This window comes from Taudactylus pleione, unplaced genomic scaffold (assembly GCF_031769625.1).
Source record: "Taudactylus pleione unplaced genomic scaffold, aTauple2 ptg000036l, whole genome shotgun sequence".
NCBI lineage: Eukaryota > Metazoa > Chordata > Amphibia > Anura > Myobatrachidae > Taudactylus > Taudactylus pleione.
This window is the reverse complement of record NW_028284438.1, coordinates 10,270,440-10,283,148: the sequence shown is the minus strand read 5'-3', so window position 1 is coordinate 10,283,148 and position 12,709 is coordinate 10,270,440. Positions and strand designations below refer to the sequence as shown.

General features: G+C 40.5%; 2 protein-coding genes across 3 annotated transcripts in view; both read left to right on the top strand.

Annotated features, from left to right (window-relative positions):
* The window catches only part of LOC148538827 (uncharacterized), a 36,251-nt gene extending 26,616 nt beyond the window's left edge, over positions 1–9,635 (top strand). Inside the window, exon 5 of the mRNA XM_088452279.1 lies at positions 9,060–9,635. Coding sequence (XP_088308405.1) covers positions 9,060–9,149 — 90 coding nt within the window. The 3' untranslated portion in view covers positions 9,150–9,635. The remainder of the gene's footprint in view (positions 1–9,059) is intronic.
* A 90-nt stretch (positions 9,636–9,725) lies between these two features.
* Positions 9,726–12,709, top strand: part of LOC148538826 (uncharacterized) — a 50,050-nt gene continuing 47,066 nt past the window's right edge. For both annotated transcript variants that reach the window (XM_088452281.1, XM_088452280.1), the window contains exon 1: positions 9,726–10,385. In XM_088452281.1, the coding sequence (XP_088308407.1) occupies positions 10,360–10,385 (26 nt within the window). In that variant the 5' untranslated portion in view covers positions 9,726–10,359. The remainder of the gene's footprint in view (positions 10,386–12,709) is intronic.

Below are 12,709 nucleotides of genomic sequence, written 5' to 3'. Positions count from 1 at the left end.
ATATTTCTCTTAGGCCTCTGGTGTTAGATTCAACTTTAGTCTCCACCTCAGAAATGCGTCCGTTAAGTGTAGCGATCTCATTTTTAAGGTCCACAGATAGTTGGTGGAAATTTGCGGTAAGAGATTTACTGAGGTCAGCAATCATGGATTGGATGTCACTTTTAGTAGCAAAAGTGTGTCCAGGTGAGAGATCAGGGCCTTGAGAGGCTGGAGGAGATTCCGACAGTTGACGTGAGTCAGAACGAGGGAAGTGTTGTATGATACCTTGTTGGGTACTTTTTTTACCTCCTTTAGCTGAAGACTTATGCATGGTATAGGGCAAACACAAAAAACAGACAAACCAAAAGCAAACAAAAAAAACAAAACAAACAATGCAGGTATAGTGAGGTATATTCCGGGTGAGCAGGATATGAATAAACTAATCCATGAGCACTGGTACTAAAACAGCAAAAAAATCCAGCATAGGAAAAAGGAATATCAGAGTTATATTATAACAAATGCACACAAAGTCCCGCAAATCCACTAGATTGCAATATTACTTCAAAAAATATGGAAAGCAAGAGCTGTTGCTGTGTAATATATATAGGTAAGTTAATCCTACATCAACAAAGTCTTCAAAAAATACAAATGGATGCAAAAATAGTGGTCTTCTATTTGATAATGAGGGTAGCCGGAGTCAGTGGCAACTTGTACAGACCCTTAAATACTGTTATAAGAAAGTCCACAGGAGAAATGCTAGTAACTAGTAGGGCACTTTATGCACATTGAACAACTCACAATGCTGAGAGATGAAGAGAGCAATATATTTACTGCAGGGCCGTATATGTAGATGGTGTAATCTTCAGCACCATGCCCGACTGTGTGCCTTGTGAGGAGACGGACCAGCACACCTTATGCAGCCAGGGAACACAGTCTGGAAGCAGAGACCGAGTGCAAATTATACAGCCCAGCCTCTCAAAACAGGGTTACTAACCAGGAGGGTATTCCAGGGGCACAACAGAGTACAGTACCTGATATTGCTGCAGTAGAGGGTAGAACCCAGCAGCATCTGCAGGGCGACCTCAGTACCAGGGTCCAGAATCTTCCTGCCGGCCTGATCACAGGAGGCAGTAGGAGCAGCAGGTGGGAGACAGAATGCGGCTGTGCAGCGCGACGGAGAGGCAGAGTGCGGAGGTCCTCGGCATCGGGAGACGCTACGCTGAAGAAGGAGGCCGGGATCCAGTGGCGGCTGCAAAACTAGTCCAGCGTCGGGGGAGCAGGATCCTAGCACAGAGGACCGGAAGACAGTGCGGATAGACGGACGGCAGCAGGTAGGAGGCAGACAGCAAATGCCTTAACCTAGGCAAGCCAAGCTACACAGCGCGGTGTAGCGGTAGGGTGCTTCCGTGTGGGGTGAAGCCAGCGGCGTTGGCCTAGACCGCGTGTCAGGCCCGGAGCCGAAGATCAGTCAGACAGGCACCAGGGAACCTCCAAATCAGGCACCTCCGTGTGCAGAAGTAGCTGCCCAGCATCAATGGAGCCCAAAACTCAAACAAAACCAAAGGATTAGCACTTTATAAATATTGTAGAGCTGGAGCTATTCAGCAACGCGTCCACTCAAGATGGCAGTTAAAGCACATCTTGTGGGGGTGTGGCTTAACTGCAGACTTTCAGATTTAATTTGAGGGTAATTACATCCAAATCAGGTGAACGGTGTAGGAATTACAACTGTTTCTATATGTGCCTCCCACTTTTTAAGGGGCCAAAAGTAATGGGACAAACTAAACAATCCTAAATCTAACTTTCACTTTTAAATACTTTGTTGCAAATCCTTTGCAGGCAATTACAGCCTGAAGTCTGGAACGCATAGACCTCACCAGACGCTTGGTTTCATCCCTGGTGATGCTCTGCCAGGCCTCTACTGCAAATGTCTTCAGTTCCTGCTTGTTCTTGGGGCATTTTCCCTTCAGTTTTGTCTTCATCAAGTGAAATACATGCTCAATCGGATTCAGGTCAGGGGATTGACTTGGCCATTGCATAACATTCCACTTTTTAGCCTTAAAAAAACTCTTTGGTTGCTTTTGCAGTATGCTTCGGGTCATTGCAATCTGCACTGTGAAGCGCTGTCCAATGAGTTCTGAAGCATTTGACTGAATATGAGCATATAATATTGCCCAAAACGCTTCAGAATTCATTCTGCTGCTTTTGTCAGTCACATAATCAATAAATCCAAGGGAACCAGTTCCATTGGCAGCCATACAAGCCCACGCCATGACACTACCACCACTATGCTTCACTGATGAGGTGGTATGTTTTGGATCATGAGCAGTTCCTTTCCTTCTCTTCTCTTCCCATCACTCTGGTACAAGTTGATCTTTGTCTCATCTGTCCATAGGATGTTGTTCCAGAACTGTAATGGCTTTTTTAGATGTTGTTTGGCAAACTGTAATCTGGTTTTCCTGTTTTTGTGGCTCACCAATGGTTTACATCTTGTGGTGAACCCTCTATATTCACTCTTGTGAAGTCTTCTCTTGATTGTTGACTTTGACACATATACACCTACCTCCTGGAGAGTGTTCTTGATTTGGCCAATTGTTGTGAAGGGGTTTTACTTCACCAGGGAAATAATTCTTCTGTCATCCACCACAGTTTTCCGTGGTCTTCCGGGTCTTTTGGTGTTGCTGAGCTCTCCGGTGCGTTCTTTCTTTTTAAGAATGTTCCAAACAGTTGATTTGACCACACCTAATGTGTTTGCTATCTCTCTGATGGGTTTGTTTTGATTTAGATTTTTCAGCCTAATGATTACTTGCTTCACTGATAGTGACAGCTCTTTGGATCTCATATTGAGAGTCGACAGCAACTGATTCCAAATGCAAATGTCACACTTAGAATCAACTCCAGACCTTTTACCTGCTTAATTGATAATGAAATAACGAGGGAATAGCCCACACCTGTACATGAAATAGCTTTTGAGTTGATAGTCCCATTACTTTTGGCCCCTTAAAAAGTGGGAGGCACATATAGAAACCGTTGTAATTCCTACACCGTTCACCTGATATGGATGTAATTACCCTCAAATTAAAAAACAGAGTCTGCAGTTAAAGCACATCTTGTTTGTTTCATTTCAAAGCCATTGTGGTGGTGAATAGAGACCAAAATATGAGAATTCTGTCAATGTTCCAATATTTATGCACCTGACTGTATAACTCATTAGCGGGTTGCAAGTCCTTTCATATTGTAACTTGGCAGAATGCTTTTTTTCAGAGATATCCACTGTGTACATTTTTTTGGAGGTGGAGATTTGAGAGGAAGAGTATCTGAGACAGAAATATATTCTCCAAGGAGTGTGGTCTCTCCATCCGAGGTATCTAATTTGTTGGTTTAATGGTGGGGGTCAGAAGTAGATTGATCTGATGATTTCCTGACACAATAACCAGTTACTTATGTTATGTCCTGGTCCACAAACCCATTGGCCACTTTAGTAGATGCCATGACAAATCCATGGGACTTACAGTTGGCCTGGATTGGCCAAGAGGGTCTGACGTACTAAGTATGGCAGTAGGTCCTGGGTAGCATCTTTCTCTGATGGGAAATTTTCCTGTCTCAGGGACGGTCCTTGTCCACATTAGGACTTCTTTGTTTGGTTTGTAAGCATCACTGTTGAAACTAGGACTTTGAGCGTAAAGCTAGATTTTCAAAAGAGGTTGTACTGACTAAGGGCCTGATTCATAGATGTATGCTAATGCAATCGTAATTGCGTTCTCTCATGGTTCGCAGTTGCTGTTATATGCTAAGGCTTTTCAAAGCACAGCTGAGGATAGACACCCACTGCTGCCTTCTTGTATCAGTCCTTCGTGCAATACTGATATCACATCAAAAAGAAAAACAGTGTGAGACTATTCAGGTGCACACAAAGACACTCAAAGATTAATAATTACTAAACTAATAAAACACAACCTTTATTTCATATTTAAAAAACACATTTATTTGTATTTTGCTGTTTCTTTAAAATAAAAACAAGACAAGAAGTGTTTACAGTAAGAAAGTGTTTAAAATCAGTAAGTTCGTTTCACTGAGTCACAGTGGGATAATATTCTTGGCTCTTATATTTCATTCATGTTATAACTTATTGATACATACAACTGGATACGTATAACTCTATGTATTCACCTATCAAGTGAAGGTATATTAGTTGTTTTAATTAAACAATTGCATGTTGTAGCAACACAGTGTCTTTCAAAACCTGAAATAATCTATTCTTAGTTAGAAAGAGCAGCTGCAACAATGTAAGCTATCTATTGCTTCACTGTTGCTCAGGTCCACAGTTTGTATACATTGTAACAGACTATTTTTGTATATTTTTTGCAGCATGTTCAAGTATCTGACGATTGTCTATAATTCCTATTTTAGGGACTCATTTATGTATTGGAAAGGACATATTTTAAAACCTTTAATGTGAGATTAAACACGTGGGTCACATTAATAAGTGCTGTGGAATGGATAGAAAAATTATAAGAAATATAAAGAATTATACCTATAAAGGTTTTAAAATATGTCCAATACATAAATGAGTCCCTAAAATAGGAATTCTAGACAACCGTCAACACGCTGCAAAAAATATACAAATAGTCTGTTACAATGTATACAAATTGTGGACCTGAGCAACAGTGAAGCAATAATTAGCTTACATTGTTGCAGCTGCTCTTTCTAAGAATAGATTTCATGTTTTGAAAGACACTTACTGTGTTGCTACAACATGCAATTGTTTAATTAAAACAACTAGTATACCTTCACTTGATAGGTGAATACATAGAATTATACGTATCCAGTTGTATGTATCAATAAGTTATAACATGAATGAAATATAAGAGCCAAGAATATTATCCCACTGTGACTCAGTGAAACGAACTTACTGATTTTAAACACTTTCTTACTGTAAACACTTCTTGTCTTGTTTTTATTTTAAAGAAACAGCAAAATACAAAACTAATAAAAAATTTTATATATGAAATAAAGGTTGTTTTATTAGTTTAGTAATTATTAATCTTTGAGTGTCTTTGTGTGCACCTGAATAGTCTCACACTGTTTTTCTTTTTGATGTGATATCATATCTTTTTAGTGAGCAAGGTAGCACCACTTCCCCCATATTGAAATATGCAAAAAACAGAATATGCACTACAATATAAATGCAATATTAATAGGGGGCTTTAAGACTAATATCAAAAATTCTGTGCGGGAATTCAAAAAATTTTCTTCTAACTTCGTGCAACACTGTAAACATCGGTACCTTCGACGCACATCGGGCAGTCACGCAGCATGTAAGTCAAGTCTGACTAACCAGCTCTGACACTCCGAGCGCTCTCATGCTGTCATAGAGAACGCAATTGCTTATTTATGCACAACCATGAACCGGCGTTTAAACGATCGGATGCTTAAGTTTTCCTAACCACCTACAAATCCCGAATGATGACTACCTGTGACTCTTTTTGCAATTGGTTACTGTGCACGAGGGTAATTGCAATGCGATCGCAGCGCGAATTAGCAAACATTCCCTCGATCTGCGAAAATATCAGAATTGCGTACAACTCTGAATCAAGCCCTATGTTAAGAGCTAGAAAACTCATTTCAGCACACAACTATTATAGGATCTGGAAGACTTGTGTGGTTGTGAGTGCGCTGTATTCCACTCATGCATTTTTTTTTTTTTTTAAATATTTTTTTATTTGAGCCAGTTGCCTTAAGGTGCGTATCCACTAGCAGATGGAGGAACGGCTGTACGATTACAACATTGTAATTGTACAGTCGTTCCTCATAATGTGCAGTGCCTACACTGAACAAAATGTCGTTCACTACAGGAACCCTCCCTCATCCCTGAACATGCTGAATCTGTCGTTATTGGCAGATTGACCAGCATATTCAGGCGATAATTGATGTTGAAAATGACCAGCGGGAGCGCGCATCGCTGGTCGTTTTCGACATTTTTATGCCCGATTTGTGAACGATTAATGAGCGAATGAATGCTAACTATGTAGTTATCGTTCAATCGCCTACTGGATACGTGGCTTTAGTTGCAGGTATCTGCTTTATCTGTTTATTTGAAAAGAAAATTGGCATTGTGGAGATTACAACTGTTTTGCAGGTGGATTTCAAGTACAACCTCCATATGTTCCTTCCATGGAGCTATGTGATCTTAACCTGGTCCTTTCAGCTCCTCTGTTTCCATTATTTGAGCCTCTGGAGACAGTTGATGTAAGGTGTTCTTCTAGCTGTTGTCTACTTGAAGAATCTCAGAATTAGAGGCTCTGTCCTGCAGATGTTTTCTGGTGGTTTTTTTTTTTTTTTTTTTATTCCATTTTTGGCAGGGCAGAGTTACGTACGATTCAATCTTTTCTGTCGAAGGTGGTGTCAAGTTTGTCATTAATTATGAGATCTTCCTTCCCTTCCCTCAAAGCGTATTTCTCTTCTTTTCTAGATGTTAAAGCACTGCATATTTACCTTTTGATGAGGACTACCAGTCTTCAAATACAGACATTTTTGTAGTTCTCTATTATATGCAGAAAAGAGGTTGGCCTACTTCTAAACTGAAAATGGCCATATGGTAGTGGTTCCCAAATTGTGCGCCGCTCCACTTTTACAGGGGAGCAGAGGGTCTATGCTTTCACAGCAACTAAGCTGGTCAGGCCGCACGCTCCCTCTCTAAGCAGCCCGTGGCCATTTACACTGCACAGCTGGTCCCATGCTGTGCTGCTGGCTCTCGCTGCTTGTAACAGTCAGAGTTGTGTGACCCAGACTCCTCTTCTCCTGCAGGGCAGGCTGCACCTCACAGCATGACTCCTGGACTCTCCTCTGCCTAGGTTAGTGACAGTGTCTGAAGTTTTGAGGTAGTGTAGTTATTATTGATTAAAATTGAATATATGTAATTTCATAATTTTACCCTGGTTGTGGATTTTTTTTTTTTTTTTTGATTGGTAAACAAGCTGTATATTTGGCATTGGTGTGGGGTGGAAGGGTGTATTGCAGACCATGGTAAAGTTATTACATGGTTATAGATATTTTAAATGGAGATAAAGTGCGTAAAACATTTTTTCTTATACACTTTATCTTCAGTAAAAAATATCTATAACAATGTAATAATATCATTACTATAGTCCTCAATACTATCTTCAATCCCACACCAGTGTAGTGGGGGAGATGTAAGAAGAGGTGCTATAACCAGCGCTATATGACACAACCAACATCAGTATATATGAAACCCAGATAATGTAGAGAAAAATCACTTTTCTCTACATTATCTGCAAACATCTAATGATTTTGACATCGCCATACCATAGTATGGCGAACTAAAACCATTCCGATGTTTTTAACCACTTTACTGACCTGGTCATATGGGAATGCAAACGCAGCCAGTTGTGCATCCGCTGACACGGTATGACCACACCGCCCTGCTGAGTTTTTGAAGAGGAAATTTGTTCTACACGTGCAGAATGGATCTCCTGACTGTATGCAGTCGGGAAGCCGGAGGACCTAATCCCAACAGCCGGCTTCCCGACTGCTTAACCCCGGCGAGGGTTAAATGACAGGCGTCTAAATCTAGGCGCCTGTCATTTTACTGACGCCGGGAGACCGGCGCCCGGCATCCCAATCGATGGGACACTGAGCGCGGATAGCAACGGGGGAGGGGTTAGGTTTAGGGATAGGCACCCCCCCAAAGGTTAGGCTTAGGCTAGGGGAAGGGTGGGGGGGTAGCGTTAGGCACCCTCGGGGGGGGGGACTTAGGGTTAGTCACCCCCCCAGGGGGACTTGGGTTTAGGCGGTGGGGAAGGGGGGATTAGGGTTAGGCACCCCTAAGGGAGGGTTAGGGGGTAGAATTATTTTAGAGAATACTTACCTTGGACAATCGGGATTTCCTCCTCCTGCCGCTGTCGGGTTTCCAACCGCCGGGCATGGGTCTGGCTGTAAATCATACGATCCCCTTCTGACTCCAGACTTTCCTAGGGACCTGACAATTTCTGACTGGTTTTGCGCCAGAAATTGAGACACTAAGGCTGCCGTGAAGTGAAAAGGTTTGGGAACCACTGCCATATGGATTATGTTCACCAGATGTGTTCTTGAGTAGAATAGCTGGTTTTTGCTCAGATTTAGGCTAATTCAGTAATTTTTGTTTTTTCTTGGCAGAATGAGGGAGAGTTTCTGCCGAGCAGTTGAGTAGGACAGATACTTGGTCCTCTGTCCACACATTTACCAGGTTTTGTTATTGTTTGTTTTTGCATCCAAAGATGTTAGACTTGGTTGCAAAATGTTGTGTCCCGCCAGGTCTGAGTTTACCTCCCCTTGTGAGTAGTATTGAAATGTCCCCACGGTAGCAATGTCCTTCAGATTGGATAAAGGAGAAGATAGATAATTATTTTTTTTTGGTACTCCCCATTAAATCTGTTTTTCCGAGCTCCATCCGGAAGACGCTGTTTCCTCCCTTATTCTCATTCTATGTTCTTTCTGTTAGTGTATTGTGCTTTTTGTATTCTCTTGGTTTACAATCTATCTATTGGGGCTTTGTAATTTGATACGAAGGAGGGGTTGTGAGGAAAAAGGTTATTTTCTTTTAGAATAAAGCTCTTCTAAGTGCCCAGTTCCTGTGTCATCAACACAAACACATGGAAGCTGTGTACTCCAGATGGACTCTGTGAAACAGATTTAAGTGTAAGTACCCAAAACCCAGTTGGCTTTTTTTCAGATATTTATTTAACAAACTCCTATTTTTTGTTTAAAACCTAATTCAGCAGGAAACTAATTATTTCAATAATCTTGTCAGAGGTGTTGGGGATAAGAATGACATTATAGCTGCACATCTGTGGCAAACCTTTTGTACATTTGCAATCTGTTGCAATCCCCTCTGGCATTGAATTCACCATAGAGAAGTCTGTTCAGGATATGTCAATTGACGTCACGGCTATTTATGAACTAGATTACATATGTCCACAGCCTTTGTTCTGAATATATTTGTTTAAATGTAAGATTCATGCAGACTCATGTTACCATGTAATAAGTGTTTACATGCATGTCCTAATTTTTATTTTATTTAGGAAATGATTGATGAAGCCGATCGTGATGGAGATGGTGAAATTAATGAGCAAGAATTTCTTAGGATCATGAGAAAGACAAGTCTTTACTAATGAAACGCTTGTTGATGAACATGTGATATTATGGCGGTATATCGTAAAACAAACCAAACCATGGATAATAACCGGTGTTCTTATTACTTCATATCATTACTTAATTGCTTTAAAACAATTATGTATCATTCTACTGAATACAGTGTGTATGGATTCTCTGAAATGTGCCATTTTGCAAGGCATAGCCAAACAACTTGCTTTATGTTCCTAGCTGCTCTTTAGCGAAGTGTTAATATATCACTATCTATACATTTACATCATGCAAGCATAGATGCATTTGTGTACATTCTGTTAGGTTAACTAAATGCGTGTTTTTGTTATTTACCACCAGTAGAGTATAGCTAGATTTCATTTGCCTGTTTGGTGCCTGTTTAATGATTGTAATGAATGACTGTTAGCATTTTTTTTTGTCCTGTCAAGTGTTAAAGTATATTGTAGCATATTGACTGATTCCGATATTTTGTAATAAACATATTTTTTATAGTGGTTTTGGCTCTGTGATGTTTGAATATTTATTTATTTATTTTTTACATCTAATTGAGAGATTAATGAGGTTTTAGCAAATGACAAATGTATAATTCTAGCAAACCTACAACCTGGTGGTGCCTTTTGTATGTTTGGTGGTTGGGGGCACAGTGTGTTGGTGTTTCATTATTATACAGTATTTGGATTTCTTTCCACACTCAGAAATAAAAAAAATCTTTTGTGGGGAATTCAATTAATTGTCATTAATGCAATGGGCTGTTTCTCCATGGCACATTGTGTCAACCGGCATTGCAAGTTTTCCCTCCCACCTCACTATTTTTTTATATTTATGGATCATGCACAATATTGTTTTAATTGCTGAGTGATGCTTCTCTGGGTTAAAGCCTAATCAATATAAATAATGGTTCTCTAGTGGGAAGTGTGCATGTTGGAGCTGACGTGCACAATGCATGCTTGCTGCTGTCCCTCTGAATACTTTCCTCACTTAATATTTCATCTCCTGCCTGAGAGCATCAGCCACCGAACCCCCACCCTCCAAGCACTTCTGGTGCGTATACCCCACTGCCAGTACAAATTATATGCATTGTCTGTATTTTATCCCCAGGTCCGGTGTGGCAGGGACCTGTTCAACAGACGGCTTTCACTTTATGCATGTACATTGATGTGGCTTGAAAATGGTTCTTAAAAGAATTTAAATGTCTACCTTCTATTTGATTATTACCTTATGGCTTTTATGGACATGTTCTTATGGTAATAAAACTGCACCTTTTTTGGATACTTCAAATGTATTTATAGCCCTAATTTAAGATATATTATTGGAATGGAGTTGGAAACTCCAATCCAATAATATGTATTGGGTAGGATGCCAGAGATGAGTCCATATAACGTTGAGAAATGCACTTCTCATGTCATAGGAAACACCAAAGTAGTTATTGAGGCTTACAGCATACTAGCCAAAGTACAAGCAACATCCTGAACAATATTTGATTTCCATTGCAGAAAGAATGTCACAAGTTCAGCGGTTATATCAAAGTGGCTACTTTGAATCAGAAATGTAGATTACATTTTGTTAAACATACATTGAGACGTTAAACTGCGTAAATTTCAATAAAAATGGGAAAAGTGGGTGTGTTCTAAAACTTTTGACCAGGTGTACAAGTGTATACTTACTCACCTGTGACCTCTTCCATGCTCGCGGCTTCTCGCCCCTTCACTCTGTTCCCTGCGGCACATGCCTCACCTCTAATTGCACGTCTAACTTGGGACAGACCCTGTAGGGTTACCTATATCATTCAGTAAACCTGTAAATATGTGCATAGATAATTATGCACTGATCACCCAACATGTAATCTGGTGGATATGGGTAGATAAAACATTGAACAAAAGTAGGCAGAAATAATGTGCCATAAAAAAGGCCTTAATAAAGAAGGCTAAGTTCTCCAGAACATGGAATCGTAAAACAATGGTAAAAACCTAAGTCACATAAGTAAAAAGAAGGTCCTACTGCCAACTGTGAAAAGGAGCCGCAGGTGTTTAGGCAAAAAAAGCATGTAGAGGCACCGGTTCCCCTGCATGTGGCTCCTAGACTTTACCAGTTGGAATATGTCCTTATTGCTGCATCAGGGGTCCGGGTAGCATGGGGGTACGCCAACATGTTTTGAGACGCTTCCTGGACTCTTCCTCAAGGCTGTAACTTACCCATTCTGTGCTAGTCCTATTTATACCTGATGGATGTCCTGGTGCTGGATTGTGGCTCCAGATCCTGTGTGCTGCCATGCGTGTCGCTGGAAGATGATGTCAGAACAAAATGATGATAAACACAGGTGATGTTGGTTTAAAGAGAGAGCTGCAAGTTGTGTCTTTAATATGTTGTCAGCCATTTTTTGTAGACCAACAGATGGTGGTATCCCATTGGCCATTTTGTAGAAGGTAAACAGATGGCAGCCATTTTGTAGAGGATAAATGTATAGATGTTTCTTCAGCCATTTTCTGGAAGGAATAAAGATGCAAATACAATGGAGGATTGTGTCTTGAGTTTTTTATATTCAGTTAGCCATCTTGGTGAAGATTATGTTCAGAAAGATTTTCCACTGTGGATTGTTCCATATTGGGTGGATGTATAAATAATAATGGTTGTCAACACAGGTGGTAGGATCAATTTACTCCAGATACAGGGAGAGGGATAAAGGGGGGAAAATATATATATATATATATATATATCACACACACACACACACACACACACACGGCCTGGCACTCTATTAGCCCCAATCAGGGCATGTACCTTGCTCCAGGCGCCCTCAATGGTAGAGCTCACTCCTTGTGTATATATAGCAATAGAATAGCGGCACTCTGGAGACTCCTTAATGCGGTGAAAAAAAGTGTCTTTAATTCGACATTTCAGGGTTAGGTGACCCCGTCTTCAGGAACACACACGGAACAAAAAATACACAAACACTGACTTAAATACCTTATTAGGTGCTCAACGTGGTGTCAACCCCCGCCATCCACCGGCATCAGACTGCTCACTTCCAGTCGCGGTTTTCGGATGCCGTGACTGGAAGTGAGTAGTCTCATGCCGGTGGATGGTGGGGATTGTCACCCGAAACATTGAATTAAAGACTTATTTTTTTTCACCGCATTAAGGAGTCTCCAGCGTGCCGCTATTCTATTGTTGTGTATGTGTGTGTGTATATATATATATATGTATATGTGTGTATATGTATGTACACACACATATTATGGTGGGAAGTAGCCACCTTTGAGAAATATCAAGCTGAAGAAGTCATACCTAAAGGGTCTAGGGTTGAAAAACATCCCTCTTTTACTGATGCAACAGAGGAATTCACTTTGGTTCATGATTTTGGATGCATGTTCCTTTGCCCTTATTGATATCATCATAAATGAGAGGGCACACAAATTAACAGATACCAAAGACCGAATCGACACTCTTGAGTCCTTAATACAACCCTTTAAAGAAATACCTTTATATGATACCTTGGAAAAAGAACTATCCTTGAAGATGGAACAAAACAAAAAGGAACTTGTAAAGAAAAAAACAAACAAAATTACAG